Below are 14,116 nucleotides of genomic sequence, written 5' to 3' on the forward strand. Positions count from 1 at the left end.
TTTTTCCCTGCAGTATTTTTTGCAAAATCAAAGGGTTTATTTAAGGATGCGTAAATAGGAAGAAAAAGAAATATGGATTAGAGAAAATCAAATCCCATATGCATTTGCATGCAGTCATGAATAACTTGCCACCAATTCTTATTTTTCTTCTTATAAACGAAAAAAAAAAAACTTGAATTAAAAAAAAAAAATCTTGTGAAGGCTTAAAATAAGAATGCCACCAGAAATGATTAATATTGTTTCTGGAGGATAACAAAGTAAGCACACCGCTATGATTATACTTACCTTGCCAGCCCCTCTATACACACGACTGCTAAATACCAATATCCGAAATCCGCATCCGGAAAGTATTCACAGAGCTTCACTTTTCCCACATTTTGTTATGTTACAGCTTTATTCCAAAACGGATTAAATTCATTATTTTCCTCAAAATTCTACAAACCATCCCCCATAATGACAACGTGAAAGAAGTTTGTTTGAAATCTTTATTTATTAAAAATATAAAAAAAAAAAAATAAATCCCATGTACATAAGTATTCACACCCTTTGCTCAATACTTTGGTGAAGCTCCTTTGGCACCAATTCCAGCCTCCAGTCTTTCTGAGTATGATGCTACAAGCTTGGCACTCCTATTTTTGGGCAGTTTCTCCCATTCTTCTTTGCAGGACCTCTCAAGCTCCATCAGGTTGGATGGGGGAGGGTCGGTGCACAGCCATTTTCAGATCTCTCCAGAGATGTTCAATCTGGTTCAAGTCTGGGCTCTGGCTGGGCCACTCAAGGACATTCACAGAGTTGTCCCGTAGCCACTCCTTTGTTATCTTGGCTGTGTGCTTAGGGTCGTTGTCCTGTTAGAAGATGAACCTTCACCCCAATCTGAGGTACAGAGCGCTCTGGAGAAGGTTTTCATCAAGGATGTCTCTGTACATTGCTGCATTCATCTTTCCCTCCATCCTGACTAGTCTGCCAGTTCCTGCCGCTGAAAAACATCCCCACAGCATGATGCTGCCACCACCATGCTTCACAGTAGGGATGGTATTGGCCAGGTGATGAGCAGTCCCTGGTTGCCATTCAGGCCAAAGAGTTCAATCTTTGTTTCATCAGAGCAGAGAATTTTGTTTCTCATGGTCTGAGAGTCCTTCAGGTGCCTTTTGGTAAACTCCAGGTGGGCTGTCATGTGACTTTTACTGTGGAGTGGCTTTTGTCTGGCCACTCCCATACAGGTCTGATTGGTGGAGTGCTGCAGAGATGGTTGTTCTTCTGGAAGGTTCTCCTCTCTCCACAGAGAAATGCTGGAGCTCTGTCAGAGTGACCATCGGGTTCTTGGTCACCTCCCTGACTAAGGCCCTTCTCCCCCGATCGCTCAGTTTGGCCGGGCGGCCCGCTCTAGGAAGAGTCCTGGTGGTTCCAAACTTCTTCCATTTACGGATGATGGAGGCCACTGAGCTCATTGGGACCTTCAATGCTGCAGACATTTTCTGTACCCTTCCCCCGATCTGTGCCTCCATACAATCCCGTCTCCGAGGGCTACAGACAATTCCTTGGACTTCATGGCTTGGTTTGTGCTCTGACATGCACTGTTACCTGTGGGACCTTATATAGACAGGTGTGTGCCTTTCCAAATCATGTCCAATCAACTGAATTTACCACAGGTGGACTCCAATCAAGTTGTAGAAACATCTCAAGGATGATTAGTGGAAACAGGAGGCACCTGAGCTCAATTTTTATTGTCATGGCAAAGGGTGTGAATACTTATGTATATGGGATTTTTGTTTTTTTTGTTTTTTATTTTTAATACATTTGCAAAAATTTCAAACAAACTTCTTTCACGTTGTCATTATGGGGGATCGTTTGTAGAATTTTGAGGAAAATAATGAATTTAATCCATTTTGGAATAAGGCTGTAACATAATAAAATGTTGGAAAAGTGAATACTTTTCGGATGCACTGTATGAGTTGTGTTATATTAGGAGCCTATAGTGAAACCATGCTCTTCCCATAGAGGGAAAACCAAAGGGGTGGCCATAATGGTGGCCTCCATAGCTTTCTTTACTTCATTTCCAATCACTCCTCCCCCTTCCTGTTGACACAGCCAGTACTTCCAGGTACAGTGCCTTGCAAAAGTATTCAGCCCCCTTGAACTTTGCGACCTTTTGCCACATTTCAGGCTTCAAACATAAAGATATAAAACTGTAATTTTTTGTGAAGAATCAACAACAAGTGGGACACAATCATGAAGTGGAACGAAATTTATTGGATATTTCAAACTTTGTTAACAAATAAAAAACTGAAAAATTGGGCGTACAAAATTATTCAGCCCCTTTACTTTCAGTGCAGCAAACTCTCTCCAGAAGTTCAGTGAGGATCTCTGAATGATCCAATGTTGACCTAAATGACTAATGATGATAAATAGAATCCACCTGTGTGTAATCAAGTCTCCGTATAAATGCACCTGCACTGTGATAGTCTCAGAGGTCCGTTTAAAGCGCAGAGAGCATCATGAAGAACAAGGAACACACCAGGCAGGTCCGAGATACTGTTGTGGAGAAGTTTAAAGCCGGATTTGGATACAAAAAAGATTTCCCAAGCTTTAAACATCCCAAGGAGCACTGTGCAAGCGATAATATTGAAATGGAAGGAGTATCAGACCACTGCAAATCTACGAAGACCTGGCCGTCCCTCTAAACTTTCAGCTCATACAAGGAGAAGACTGATCAGAGATGCAGCCAAGAGGCCCATGATCACTCTGGATGAACTGCAGAGATCTACAGCTGAGGTGGAAGACTCTGTCCATAGGACAACAATCAGTCGTATACTGCACAAATCTGCCCTTTATGGAAGAGTGACAAGAAGAAAGCCATTTCTTAAAGATATCCATAAAAAGTGTTGTTTAAAGTTTGCCACAAGCCACCTGGGAGACACCAAACATGTGGAAGAAGGTGCTCTGGTCAGATGAAACCAAAATAAAACTTTTGGCAACAATGCAAAACGTTATGTTTGGCGTAAAAGCAACACAGCTCATCACCCTGAACACACCATCCCCACTGTGAAACATGGTGGTGGCAGCATCATGGTTTGGGCCTGCTTTTCTTCAGCAGGGACAGGGAAGATGGTTAAAATTGATGGGAAGATGGATGGAGCCAAATACAGGACCATTCTGGAAGAAAACCTGATGGAGTCTGCAAAAGACCTGAGACTGGGACAGAGATTTGTCTTCCAACAAGACAATGATCCAAAACATAAAGCAAAATCTACAATGGAATGGTTCACAAATAAACATATCCAGGTGTTAGAATGGCCAAGTCAAAGTCCAGACCTGAATCCAATCGAGAATCTGTGGAAAGAACTGAAAACTGCTGTTCACAAACGCTCTCCATCCAACCTCACTGAGCTCGAGCTGTTTTGCAAGGAGGAATGGGCAAAAATTTCAGTCTTTCGATGTGCAAAACTGATAGAGACATACCCCAAGCGACTTACAGCTGTAATCGCAGCAAAAGGTGGCGCTACAAAGTATTAACTTAAGGGGGCTGAATAATTTTGCACGCCCAATTTTTCAGTTTTTTATTTGTTAAAAAAGTTTGAAATATCCAATACATTTCGTTCCACTTCATGATTGTGTCCCACTTGTTGATTCTTCACAAAAAATTACAGTTTTATATCTTTATGTTTGAAGCCTGAAATGTGGCAAAAGGTCGCAAAGTTCAAGGGGGCTGAATACTTTCGAAAGGCACTGTATAGGGGACCATGTGATTCATTCACTTTCCTCTAACATGACAGCCCTGGTCCATGCTGATCACCTTCTTAGGCACCCAGCGCTGTCACATGGGGGCAGGGAGAGATTCCTCAGTGTCCTGTGTCCTCATAGTTGCAACAAAGGAGCGAAAGAAAGTACATTTATATACTGTATAAGCATTAATGCAGTGAACATTCACCCTTTTTTAATGTTGTTTTACCCTTCCTCCTCCTCCTCCTCCTCCTCCTCCCTCCCTACAAAAGGTGACTCAGGGTTCCCATAAGAGTTTCCCTCTGCACCCCCCTTACATCAGGATCCTCACCAAAGTCCCCATCTCAGCCCCCCCTTAAATCAAAGTCCCCCTAAATCAGAGTTCCCCTTACATCAGGATCCCCCCTTACATCAGGTTCCCCATCAGAGTCTCCCCTAACACCATGGTCCCCATCAGAGTCACTCCTATTCTCAGGGTTGCTATCTGAGTCCTCCCTTACATCAGAGCCCCCCTTACATCAGGATCCTCACCAGAGTCTCCATCTCAGCCCCCCTTAACTTAAAGTCCCCCTGCATCAGAGTCCCCCCTTACATCAGGTTCCCCATCAGTGCCCCCCCCCTAACATCAAGGTCACCATCAGAGTCATCCCTAACATCAAGGTTTTAGGGTTCGCCTAACATCAGGGTCCCCATCAGAGCCCCTCCAAAATTAGAGTCCCCTCTTGCATGAGGGCCCCTATCAGAGTCCCCCTTTACATCAGGGGGCTCCCCATAAGAGTTCCCTCCAGCGTCCCCCTTACATCAGGGTCACCATCAGAGTTCCCTCCAGTGTTCCCACTCACATCAGGGTTCTCATCAGAGTCCTTATCTTAGGCCCCCTTACATAAAAATCCCCCTTACATAAATCCCCCTTACATCAGTCCCCCATTACATAGGATGGAGGGGGAAGGGGGGGGGGAAATACACAACCTCTGCTAATCCCCAATCTGTGCCCATTAGGACACGTCCCTGGCCCCAGCACTGGGCCGGATAAAGTCTTGTAGAGCAGGGGTGTCAAACTCAACTTCATTGAGGGCCACATTAGCATTATGGTTGCCTTCACAAGGCCGGTTGTATCTGTAATACTAGAAGTCCTGAGTATCCCAACCCCCTTACATCAGATGTCAAGAGCCTCCCCCCCCCACCCCAGGCTGAATCTCTACTGCAGCTCTAGGAGAGGTGTGGGGGCCACATAAAATGGCCTGGAGGGCCGGATTTGGCCCGCGGGCCTTGTGTTTGACACATGTGTTGTAGAGGGTAAGATGTGGCTCACCGGCTGTAGTTTGGGGAGCTCTGCCTTATATGTAAATATTAAAGACCACCAAAAGAAAGCTCTATTGGTCTAAAGATATAAAATAAAAGTAATTTGTTTGCAATTTTGCATGGCATGATAGAGTAAATGTCAGTCAAACTATCACAGCACCAAAAACTGATGGCCTGGTAGTGATGGGGTAAATACAGGCCGGTGCCCAATTGGTTAATGAGAGTGAAGTGTAAGGAGAGGATATGACCGAGTCTGAAGATACACGGACTGTTCAATGACCCCCCCCCCAACCCCCACGTTTCTTCTAAACAACTTATTGTAACCCTCGGTGTCTACCATTGATAAAGCCGATATCATTCTATAAAACGACGTACAAAGAAGTAACAACGGCCAACTGTCAGGTATAAAAGTATTAGGAGGGATCCTTACCAATTTTTCAGGACGAGAGTTGTTATCAATGCTGCAATGACCATGATTAGGGAGACAGTGATGGTGATTATCTGGTGGACCGCAAGACCTGTACAGAGAGCAGAGACAGAAAGCAAAGCAATGTGATAAATGAGTGGGCAAACAAACTACATCAAGAACAATCAAAAATAAAAAGAGCAGGAAATGCCATTAAGATGTGAAAAGCTCTCTCAATGGTTTTGGATCATTTTTCATGACTCATATTTTTTTTCGTTCATAGAAAGCTGAGGGAAAAAACTAACAATGTACTTTTAACGACAAAGTATAACACAACTGAACCTGGTGGTGTGAACATCCTGATACTTTACCTGGTATTTAAAGCAATACATCTAATGCTCTGATTGGCTGCAGGTGTGAAGATGATCGGGCCATAAAATAAATAAAAAATTAGGATTTTTGTCTCTGCTTGATAATTAAACCTGCCATGGTTGGTATGCTATGGCTGGTCTGCCATGGTTGGTATGCTATGGCTGGACTGCCATGGTTGGTATGCTATGGCTGGTCTGCCATGGTTGGTGTGCTATGGTGGGTCTGCCATGATTGGTCTACCATGGTTGGTATGCCATGGTTGGTCTACCATGGTGGGTCTGCCATAGTTGGTCTGTTATGGTTGATCCAGTATGGTTGGTCTGCCATGATTGGTCTGTTATGGTTGATGTGCCATGGTTGGTCTGGTATGGAGGATCTGCCATGGTTGGCCTACTATGGTTGGTCTGCTATGGTTGGTCTACTATGGTTGATCTGTCCTAATTGGTCTGTTATGGTTGATCTGCCATGGTTTGTCTACTATAGTTGATCTGCCATGGTTGGCCTACTATGGTTGGTCTCCTATGGTTGGTCTACTATGGTTGGTCTGCTATGGTTGGTCTTCTATGGTTTATCTGCCATGGTTGGTCTACTATGGTTGATCTGCCATGGTTTGTCTACTATAGTTGATCTGCCATGGTTGGCCTACTATAGTTGGTCTCCTATGGTTGATCTACTATGGTTGGTCTGCTATGGTTGGTCTACTATGGTTGATCTGCCATGGTTGGTCTACTATGGTTGATCTGCCATGGTTGGTCTACTATAGTTGATCTGCCATGGTTGGCCTACTATGGTTGGTCTGCTATGGTTGGTCTACTATGGTTGGTCTGCTATGGTTGGTCTACTATGGTTGGTCTGCTATGGTTGGTCTACTATGGTTGATCTGCCATGGTTGGTCTACTATAGTTGATCTGCCATGGTTGGTCTACTATGGTTGGTCTACTATGGTTGGTCTGTTATGGTTAATCTGCCATGGTTGGTCTACTATGGTTGGTCTGTTATGGTTAATCTGCCATGGTTGGTCTAGTATAGTTGATCTGCCATTGTTGGCCTACTATGGTTGATTAGCTATGGTTGGTTTACCATGATTGGTCTGTTATGGTTGATCTGCCATGATTGGTCTACTATGGTTGGTCTGACATGGTTGGTCTGACATGGTTAGTCTGTCATGGTTGGTCTGCTATGATTGGTATGTTATTTTTGGTGTACTACGGTTGATCTGCCATGGTTGGTCTACTATAGTTGATCTGCCATGGTTGGCCTACTATGGTTGGTCTGCTATGGTTGGTCTACTATGGTTGATCTGCCATGGTTGGCCTACTATGGTTGGTCTGCTATGGTTGGTCTACGGTGGTTAGCCTACTATGGTTGGTCTGTCATGACTGGTCTGTTATGATTAATCTGCCATGGTTGGTCTACTATAGTTGATCTGCCATTGTTGGCCTACTATGGTTGGTCAGCTATGGTTGGTTTACCATGATTGGTCTGTTATGGTTGATCTGCCACTGCCACGATTGGTCTACTATGGTTGGTCTAGTATGGTTGATCTGCCATGTTTGGCCTACTATGGTTGGTCTGTTATGGTTGATCCACCATTGTTGGTTTACTATGGTTTGTCTACCATTGTTTGTCTGCCATAATTGACCTACCATGGTTGGTCTGTTATAGTTGGTCTGTTATGGTTGGCCTACTATTTTTTTAAAGGGTAAATGTATTGATATTCAATAAAAAGACAATTATAACAGTATCCACAATGCAGAAATCATAGTATATAGAATACAGGTATTAGTATATCCAATCACATAGTCTTGCAGTATCAAAATTTACAACAGTAGTACATCTTCCATGTTACAGAAATGGGTATAAGAAAGTCTGCGCATTCTTAGGACATAGCCCTTTGATTACTGTAGGAGCATATAGAACTTAACATAGAAAAATAAAAAACAGTAAAACTAAATTAGAGTAATTGTTTCCACACCGAGTGAATAGTTATGGGTTGGCCTACTATGGTTGGTCTGCCATGGTTGGTCTGCTATGATTGGTATGTTATTTTTGGTGTACTATGGTTGGTCTGCCATAATTGGCCTGCTTCAGTTGGTATGCTATGGTTGGTCTACTATGGTTGGTCTGCCATAGTTGGCCTGCTTTGGTTGTTATGCTGTGGTTGGACCTTCATTAAATGTAACCATATTGCTACACTTAGAGGCGCCCCTCTTCTCTTTTATACTCTGTAGTTCCTGTTGGATTTTGCTTTTAATCCCCCTGTGGAGACGCCATTTGTGGATGGACATTTTATGGTTACACAACCAATCACATTGCTAGAATCTTTTTATATGGACTATAAACTGAAGGATTTATGAATAAATGGTTGTGGAAGGAATCATCTGAATCTCCAATATTTCTTATTGGGAAATTTGCTTTGACATTTGAGTGCTTTGGATTACAAGCGTGTTTCCGGCACAAACTAAGCATTCGCATTCCAAGGTTTTTCTCTATTTATATACAATGTATTTTTTTTCTTCCTGGATACTGGAGAAAATGCAACTTATTTTTTTTATTTCTTTTTTTTTTTTTTTACTTTCTTTTGCTGATTGAAACTTTGAATTACTTTGAATTTTAATACTGGAATGCCATTATCTGGGGAAATTTGCTTTGATATACGAGTGCTTTGGATAACAAGCATGTTTCTGGAACAAACTATGCTCGCAATCCAAGGTTTTACTGTATTTATTTTTTTAACCACTTCTGGACCAGAACATTTTCACCCTTAATGACCAGGCCATATTTTGCAATTCGGCACTGCGTTACTCTAACAGACAATTGCACGGTTGTGCGATGCTGTACCCAAATAAAATTAATGTCCTTTTTTGCCCACAAATAGAGCTTTCTTTTGGTGGCATTTGATCACCTGTGTGATTTTTATTTTTTGTGCTATAAACAAAAAAAGAGCGACAATTCTGAAAAAAAAAAAACAAAAAAAAACACAATATTTTTCACATTCTGCTATATAACATTCTCCAAAAAAAAAAAAAAAAATGAAAAATCAAAATTTAAAAAAATTTTTAGGCCAATTTGTTTTCTGCTACATATTTTTGGTAAAAAAAAAAAATCACAATAAGTGTATTTTGATTGGTTTGCACAAAAGTTATCACGTGTACAAACTAGGGGAAAGATTTATGTAATTTTTATACATTTTTTTACTAGTAATGGCGGCGATCTGCGATTTTTAGCGGGACTGCAACATTGCGGTGGACAGATCGGACCCCTAACTGACATTTTTTACACTTTTGAGGGGACCAGTGACATTACTACAGTAATCAGTGCTAAAAATATGCACTGTCACTGTACTAATGACACTGCCATGGAAGGGGTTAATTGTGGGTGATCAAAGGGTTAAATGTGAGCCTAGAAGGAGTGATTCTAACTGTGGGGGGGGGGGGGGCTTGTGAAATGATCATAGAGACATGCGATCCTATATAGAAGGAGCTCTGTGATCATTCCAGGAAGAAGAACGGTCAGCTGTGTTTACAACATCCGACCGTCCTTTTCTCTCAGCGGGGAGCCATTGCGGGTGTCAGATGGCAATTGGAGCCGCCTGCCCCGTGCATTGGAGTCTCTGCTGCTGAGTGGGGGCGGGAGCGCGCCACCGCCACATGCTTGCCCCCTACCTGCTGGCGTGCGATCAATGTAGACCGACGTCGTTTTGCGCAGGAGAGCTGCACTACCGCAGTAAAAAGGCGGCGGGCGGTCGGCAACCGGTTAATACTACTAATGGCGGCGATCAGCAGCTTATAACAGGACTGTGATAGTGCGGTGAGAAATCTGACACTAACTGACGCTGGGGGGGACTAACTACCACTGACATCACCAGTGACACTAATACAGTGATTAGTGCTAATAATATGCACTGTCACTGTACTAATGATACTTGGCTGGGGAGGGGTAACATCAGGGGGCGATCAAACCTACATATTTTTATCTTCAAAGTGAACCTATTACTTTGGTAGGATGACACCGGTACAGTCAGTTCTTCCTTTCCTTATCACTAAAAGCATGAATCGCCCTCAGTTAGGTTTTTTTCCGTGGCGCGCAAATCATCAGTCATCCGTTTGTAGACGAGGAATTAGAAAAAGACTCGGAGCGTCCGATACATTTTGTAGATTTTTACATTCTCATTTAAAAAGCAGAACTTCTTAAGCAATGATGAAAGTCCATAAATAGCTCATCTGAAAATTGACTCTCCGGCTTTTCTCAATGCTTCATCTATTGGCAGCCCATGTAAGTACATTGGATGAACAAGAGGTGGCATTTCTCATTTCCTCCTCTAGTGCCACATGCCATTATACTGCGCCTCATCGCTGATATAATCTGCTGGAAACAGAGGAGCGCTCGGAATTCTAATAATGCGGCTCGGGGGAACATTGGGTCCGCTTAGTACATCTGTAAAAAAACATTTCCAGAGACGGCCCTATAATCACAAAAAAAACATTCAGAAAAGAGATTCTAACGGATGAATAAAAGTAAAAATTGATTTTCAGCTGATTTAAATTCTCTTCTAAATAAGCTAAAAATGCCGAATTATCTGTGTCTGGGGTCCGGGTCTGGGGTCCGTTCGGTTATTTTAGCGATGCAGGCTTGATTATTTTACTATAATGGGTTGAGGTCAGGATTATTTTTATTGTTTTGTATTAGATTTATTCATACAGAAACAGATTTTTTATTTTTTTTTTGCACATCTAAAGAGGAAGCACAGCAGACACAACCATCACTATTCAGAGAGAGAGAGAGAAGAAATACTTTTTTTGATCATTTAAATTTTTAGATTTGCCCAAAATAAATAATTACAGCCGTATGCCCCAAAATGAAAAATGTTATATATCCATTTCCGGACCCCGCCTTTTCTGGCACTTTTTGTTTACGTGTAACAATCTGTAATTTTTGTTAGAAACCACCCAAGCATTATATATTTTTTTTAAAGCAGAAGCCCCAAAATAGGGGTCTTTAAACTTTCCTAGCAAAGGTACAAATTACTGTCCTTCAGACTTTAGGGGGTCCAGAGTGTGGCCAGTGGCAGGAAAAAAAAGGTCCAAGTGGCAGTGACATTAAACAATGTCTCAGGATTGGCGGTCAGAGGACAGGAGCCGGGAGTACACAATCAGCTTTACCAGGCCGGAGGGTCTTGACCTGTTCTGGGAACGATATGAGGCTCGGTGCGGGTCAAGACCCGAATGGGAAGGTCTGGCACCAGTTGCTGTTTCACAAAGGTCAACTGTTAAAAAAATAACCATCATCCTCACTAACGAGAGTGTTCCTGCTCGGGACTTAGAGGTCTGGTTAAGGAACTATGGTGAGGTTTTGACAACGCCAAATAAAATCCTTGATGAGCGTGGCATCTGGACTGGGGGTTGGTCAGTAATGGTCAGGTTGGCCAGGGATGGGAATGTTGTCCGTCACCTGCCCTCCTCGGCTTTCATAGGGAGGGATAGGATGACTATTTTCTATCCTGGTCAGCCAAAGCTGTGTCACCGCTGTGGAGAAAAGGGGCATTTTAGCTCCTCCTGTTCAGCATTAATATGTTCGGTATGTCAGGGACAGGGTCATGTGGCCAGGGACTGCACCCAGGCAATAAGGTGCCACCCCTACAGCCGATGTCCGGAGGCCTGGCACAATATGGAGAAGGAGGTAATAGATGAACTGTTGAGGCTGGACAGGTTGGAGGATGAGGCCCCTGGTGTACCATCCTCCTCTGCGGTCACTGACTCCCCTGGTCCTGTTCAGGATCCCAAGTCAGTTATGCTCCATGAGTCTTCCCCTCCTAGGTCTAACTTAAGGGAAGGTCCCACCCCTCCCCCCCCCACCAGGAGTGGTAGAAGGTACCAAAAAGGGTGCTGCTGCTTCTTCTGTAAAGAGGTCTGCTGTGAAAACTTCCAAGAAAAAAGCTAGAGATGAAAACATCTCGGAGTCTGACCTGCATTACCTGGAGGAGAGGAGGGTTGTGAGGCGGAAGAGACAGACGGTGAGGACGGAACAGGGACAGGAAGCCCCAGTGTCTGTCCCTAACCGTTCTAGGGCTTCTAGATGGGATATTTCCTCATCTGGAGCTTCCTCGGAGCAAAATTCTGATTCAGAAATAGAATTGGAGGAGGCCTCAAGAAAGAGAGAGGCTTCTGGTGATGAGCAGCAGAGGGGAGTTAAGAAGCAATCCATCCTATAACCCAAATGGCGGTTCCCCCTCCGTTAAAAGTGGTGACAATAAATGTCGCCAGTATTAAGTCGGTAAGAGCTCGTTCTATGGCCTTCTTTTTGTTCAGCCAATTAGATGCTGAAATGTTATTTTTGCAGGAGACTAGGCTCACCTCCTTGGCAGATATTCATATGGCCAAGAGAGAGTGGAGGTATGGTCCATCTTACTGGTCTCTTGCGGCCGAGCCTTACGGCGGTGTGGCGGTGTTGTTTAAAACCGGAATGGTAACTGTCGGGCGGGTTATTAAGGTGGAGATTGGGAGATGTATGGTCTTAGACGTTCTTGTGGGAGGGCAGGACCTGCGCCTAATTAATATTTATGGGCCGCACACAAAGTGGGACAGGAAATGCCTTTTTACAAGGATCAAGCCATTTCTTTTTACATCCCGGCAAGTGGTTTTTGGAGGTGACTTTAATACTGTGACTAGGCCCAAGGACAGGAAGGACTTCAAAGACAAGCTGGGATATGATAGTGCTTTTTTAAATAATATGATTAGGGACGCTGGTCTTGTGGATGTGCACATTAAGCACCTTCCAGATGATTCACCTTTCATCGAGGTAGTAGTCAGAGTAGGATAGATAGTTTTTTTTGAAGGAGGCCTCTGCTTTCTCACCCCCAGTGGTGCAGGCAGTGGAGTTCTCTGATCACTGTATGCTATCTGTGGTCTTGAATGCTTCAGACTTCCCTCAGAGGGGCAAAGGCATCTGGAGATTAAATTCGACTCTGCTTGAGGAAGAACATGTTAGACAATCCTTTGAGGAATTCTTTCAGGCACAGGTGACCATCCTGGACTTTTGTAGCAGCAAGGCTGAGTGGTGGGAACTGACCAAAAAGAGGATTGCTGGGGCCTAGCCAATAAAAAACAGTTTAATAGATACATGACCTACCAACGTTTGCTGAGGAAGCTGGATATTCTTGTCTCGAGAGGAGGAGATCCTGGGGCAATCTCTGAAGTGAAAATCCTCCTCAGGAAGTGTCAATATGACCGGCATACCTCTTTGGTTCTGGAGCGGGACTATGGGAAATACCACTCGCCTGACCCTTACCAGAACTGCAAACAGGGTGTAGATGTTAGGATGGTCATTGGCCTTAAGGATAGTACAGGTTCCTTGACAAAGTCCAGGTCAGGGATCCTGAAGGTCGTAAGGTCTTTTTATGCTGAACTTCTTGGGAGGAAAGAGCTTGACCGAGACAAGATGGAAAGCTTTTTGGACTCTACTCCAGGTCTAAATGATGGAGATGTCCCTTTGATGAATTTGACAGAAGAGATCACAGTTGAAGAGGTGATGAGGGCAATTGAACAGCTTGCCATCAAAAAGTCACCTGGACCGCATGGTCTGACGGCTGAGTTTTACAAAGCCTTTAAGTCTATTCTGGCCCCACATTTGGTAGAGGTTTTTAACAGTTGTCTTGCTGAGAGGATGCTTCCCCCTTCCATGAGACACTCAGCTGTGATTCTTCTTTCAAAAGGTAAAGATCCTTCGATGATTGAGAATTGGCGTCCCATCAGCCTTCTCAATGTTGATAGAAAGGTACTGGCGAAGATACTTTTCTGGCGCCTATCGGCAGTAGCAGAGTCTTTGCTTTTTCGCCATCAGCACTGTTCGATCCAGGGTAGGAGCACCTTCACAGCGGTTTTAGCTGTCCGGGAGGCCTTGGAGCAGTGCAGGGCTGCAGGCTGGGGAAAGTATTTACTGGCATTGGATCAGGCAAAGGCTTTCGATCGTGTCAATCATGAATACCTGTGGTTGCGCTTTAGTAAGTACGGTCTGCCGGGTGGTTTTGTCGATTGGTTAAAAGTCTTGTATAACGGGGCAGAAAGCTTCCCTCTTGTTAATGGTTGGGTTGGACAGTCCTTTGAGGTTGGCTCTGGGGTGCGCCAGGGTTGTCCCCTGAGTCTCCTGCTCTATGTGTTTGCAATCGACCCAGCATGTTAGAGAGCAGCATGTTGTGTGGGGTACCAGCGGGAGTCCCGGGTGAGCCGCCTTTGAGGGTTGTTGCCTATGCAGATAATGTGTCAGTGATTGTCACTGGGACAAATGAAGCGGAGGAGTCTCTCTGACATTGCGGTACTT

General features: G+C 43.9%; 1 protein-coding gene across 4 annotated transcripts in view; it reads right to left on the minus strand.

Annotated features, from left to right (window-relative positions):
* AJAP1 (adherens junctions associated protein 1) overlaps positions 1–14,116 on the minus strand; it is a 433,213-nt gene that overhangs the window by 147,156 nt on the left and 271,941 nt on the right. For all 4 annotated transcript variants that reach the window (XM_082274314.1, XM_082274312.1, XM_082274313.1 and 1 more), the window contains one exon: positions 5,453–5,540. In XM_082274314.1, the coding sequence (XP_082130440.1) occupies positions 5,453–5,540 (88 nt within the window). The remainder of the gene's footprint in view (positions 1–5,452; positions 5,541–14,116) is intronic.

Source organism: Pelophylax lessonae, assembly GCF_965119305.1.
Source record: "Pelophylax lessonae genome assembly, chromosome: 12".
In the NCBI taxonomy this organism is placed as follows: domain Eukaryota; kingdom Metazoa; phylum Chordata; class Amphibia; order Anura; family Ranidae; genus Pelophylax; species Pelophylax lessonae.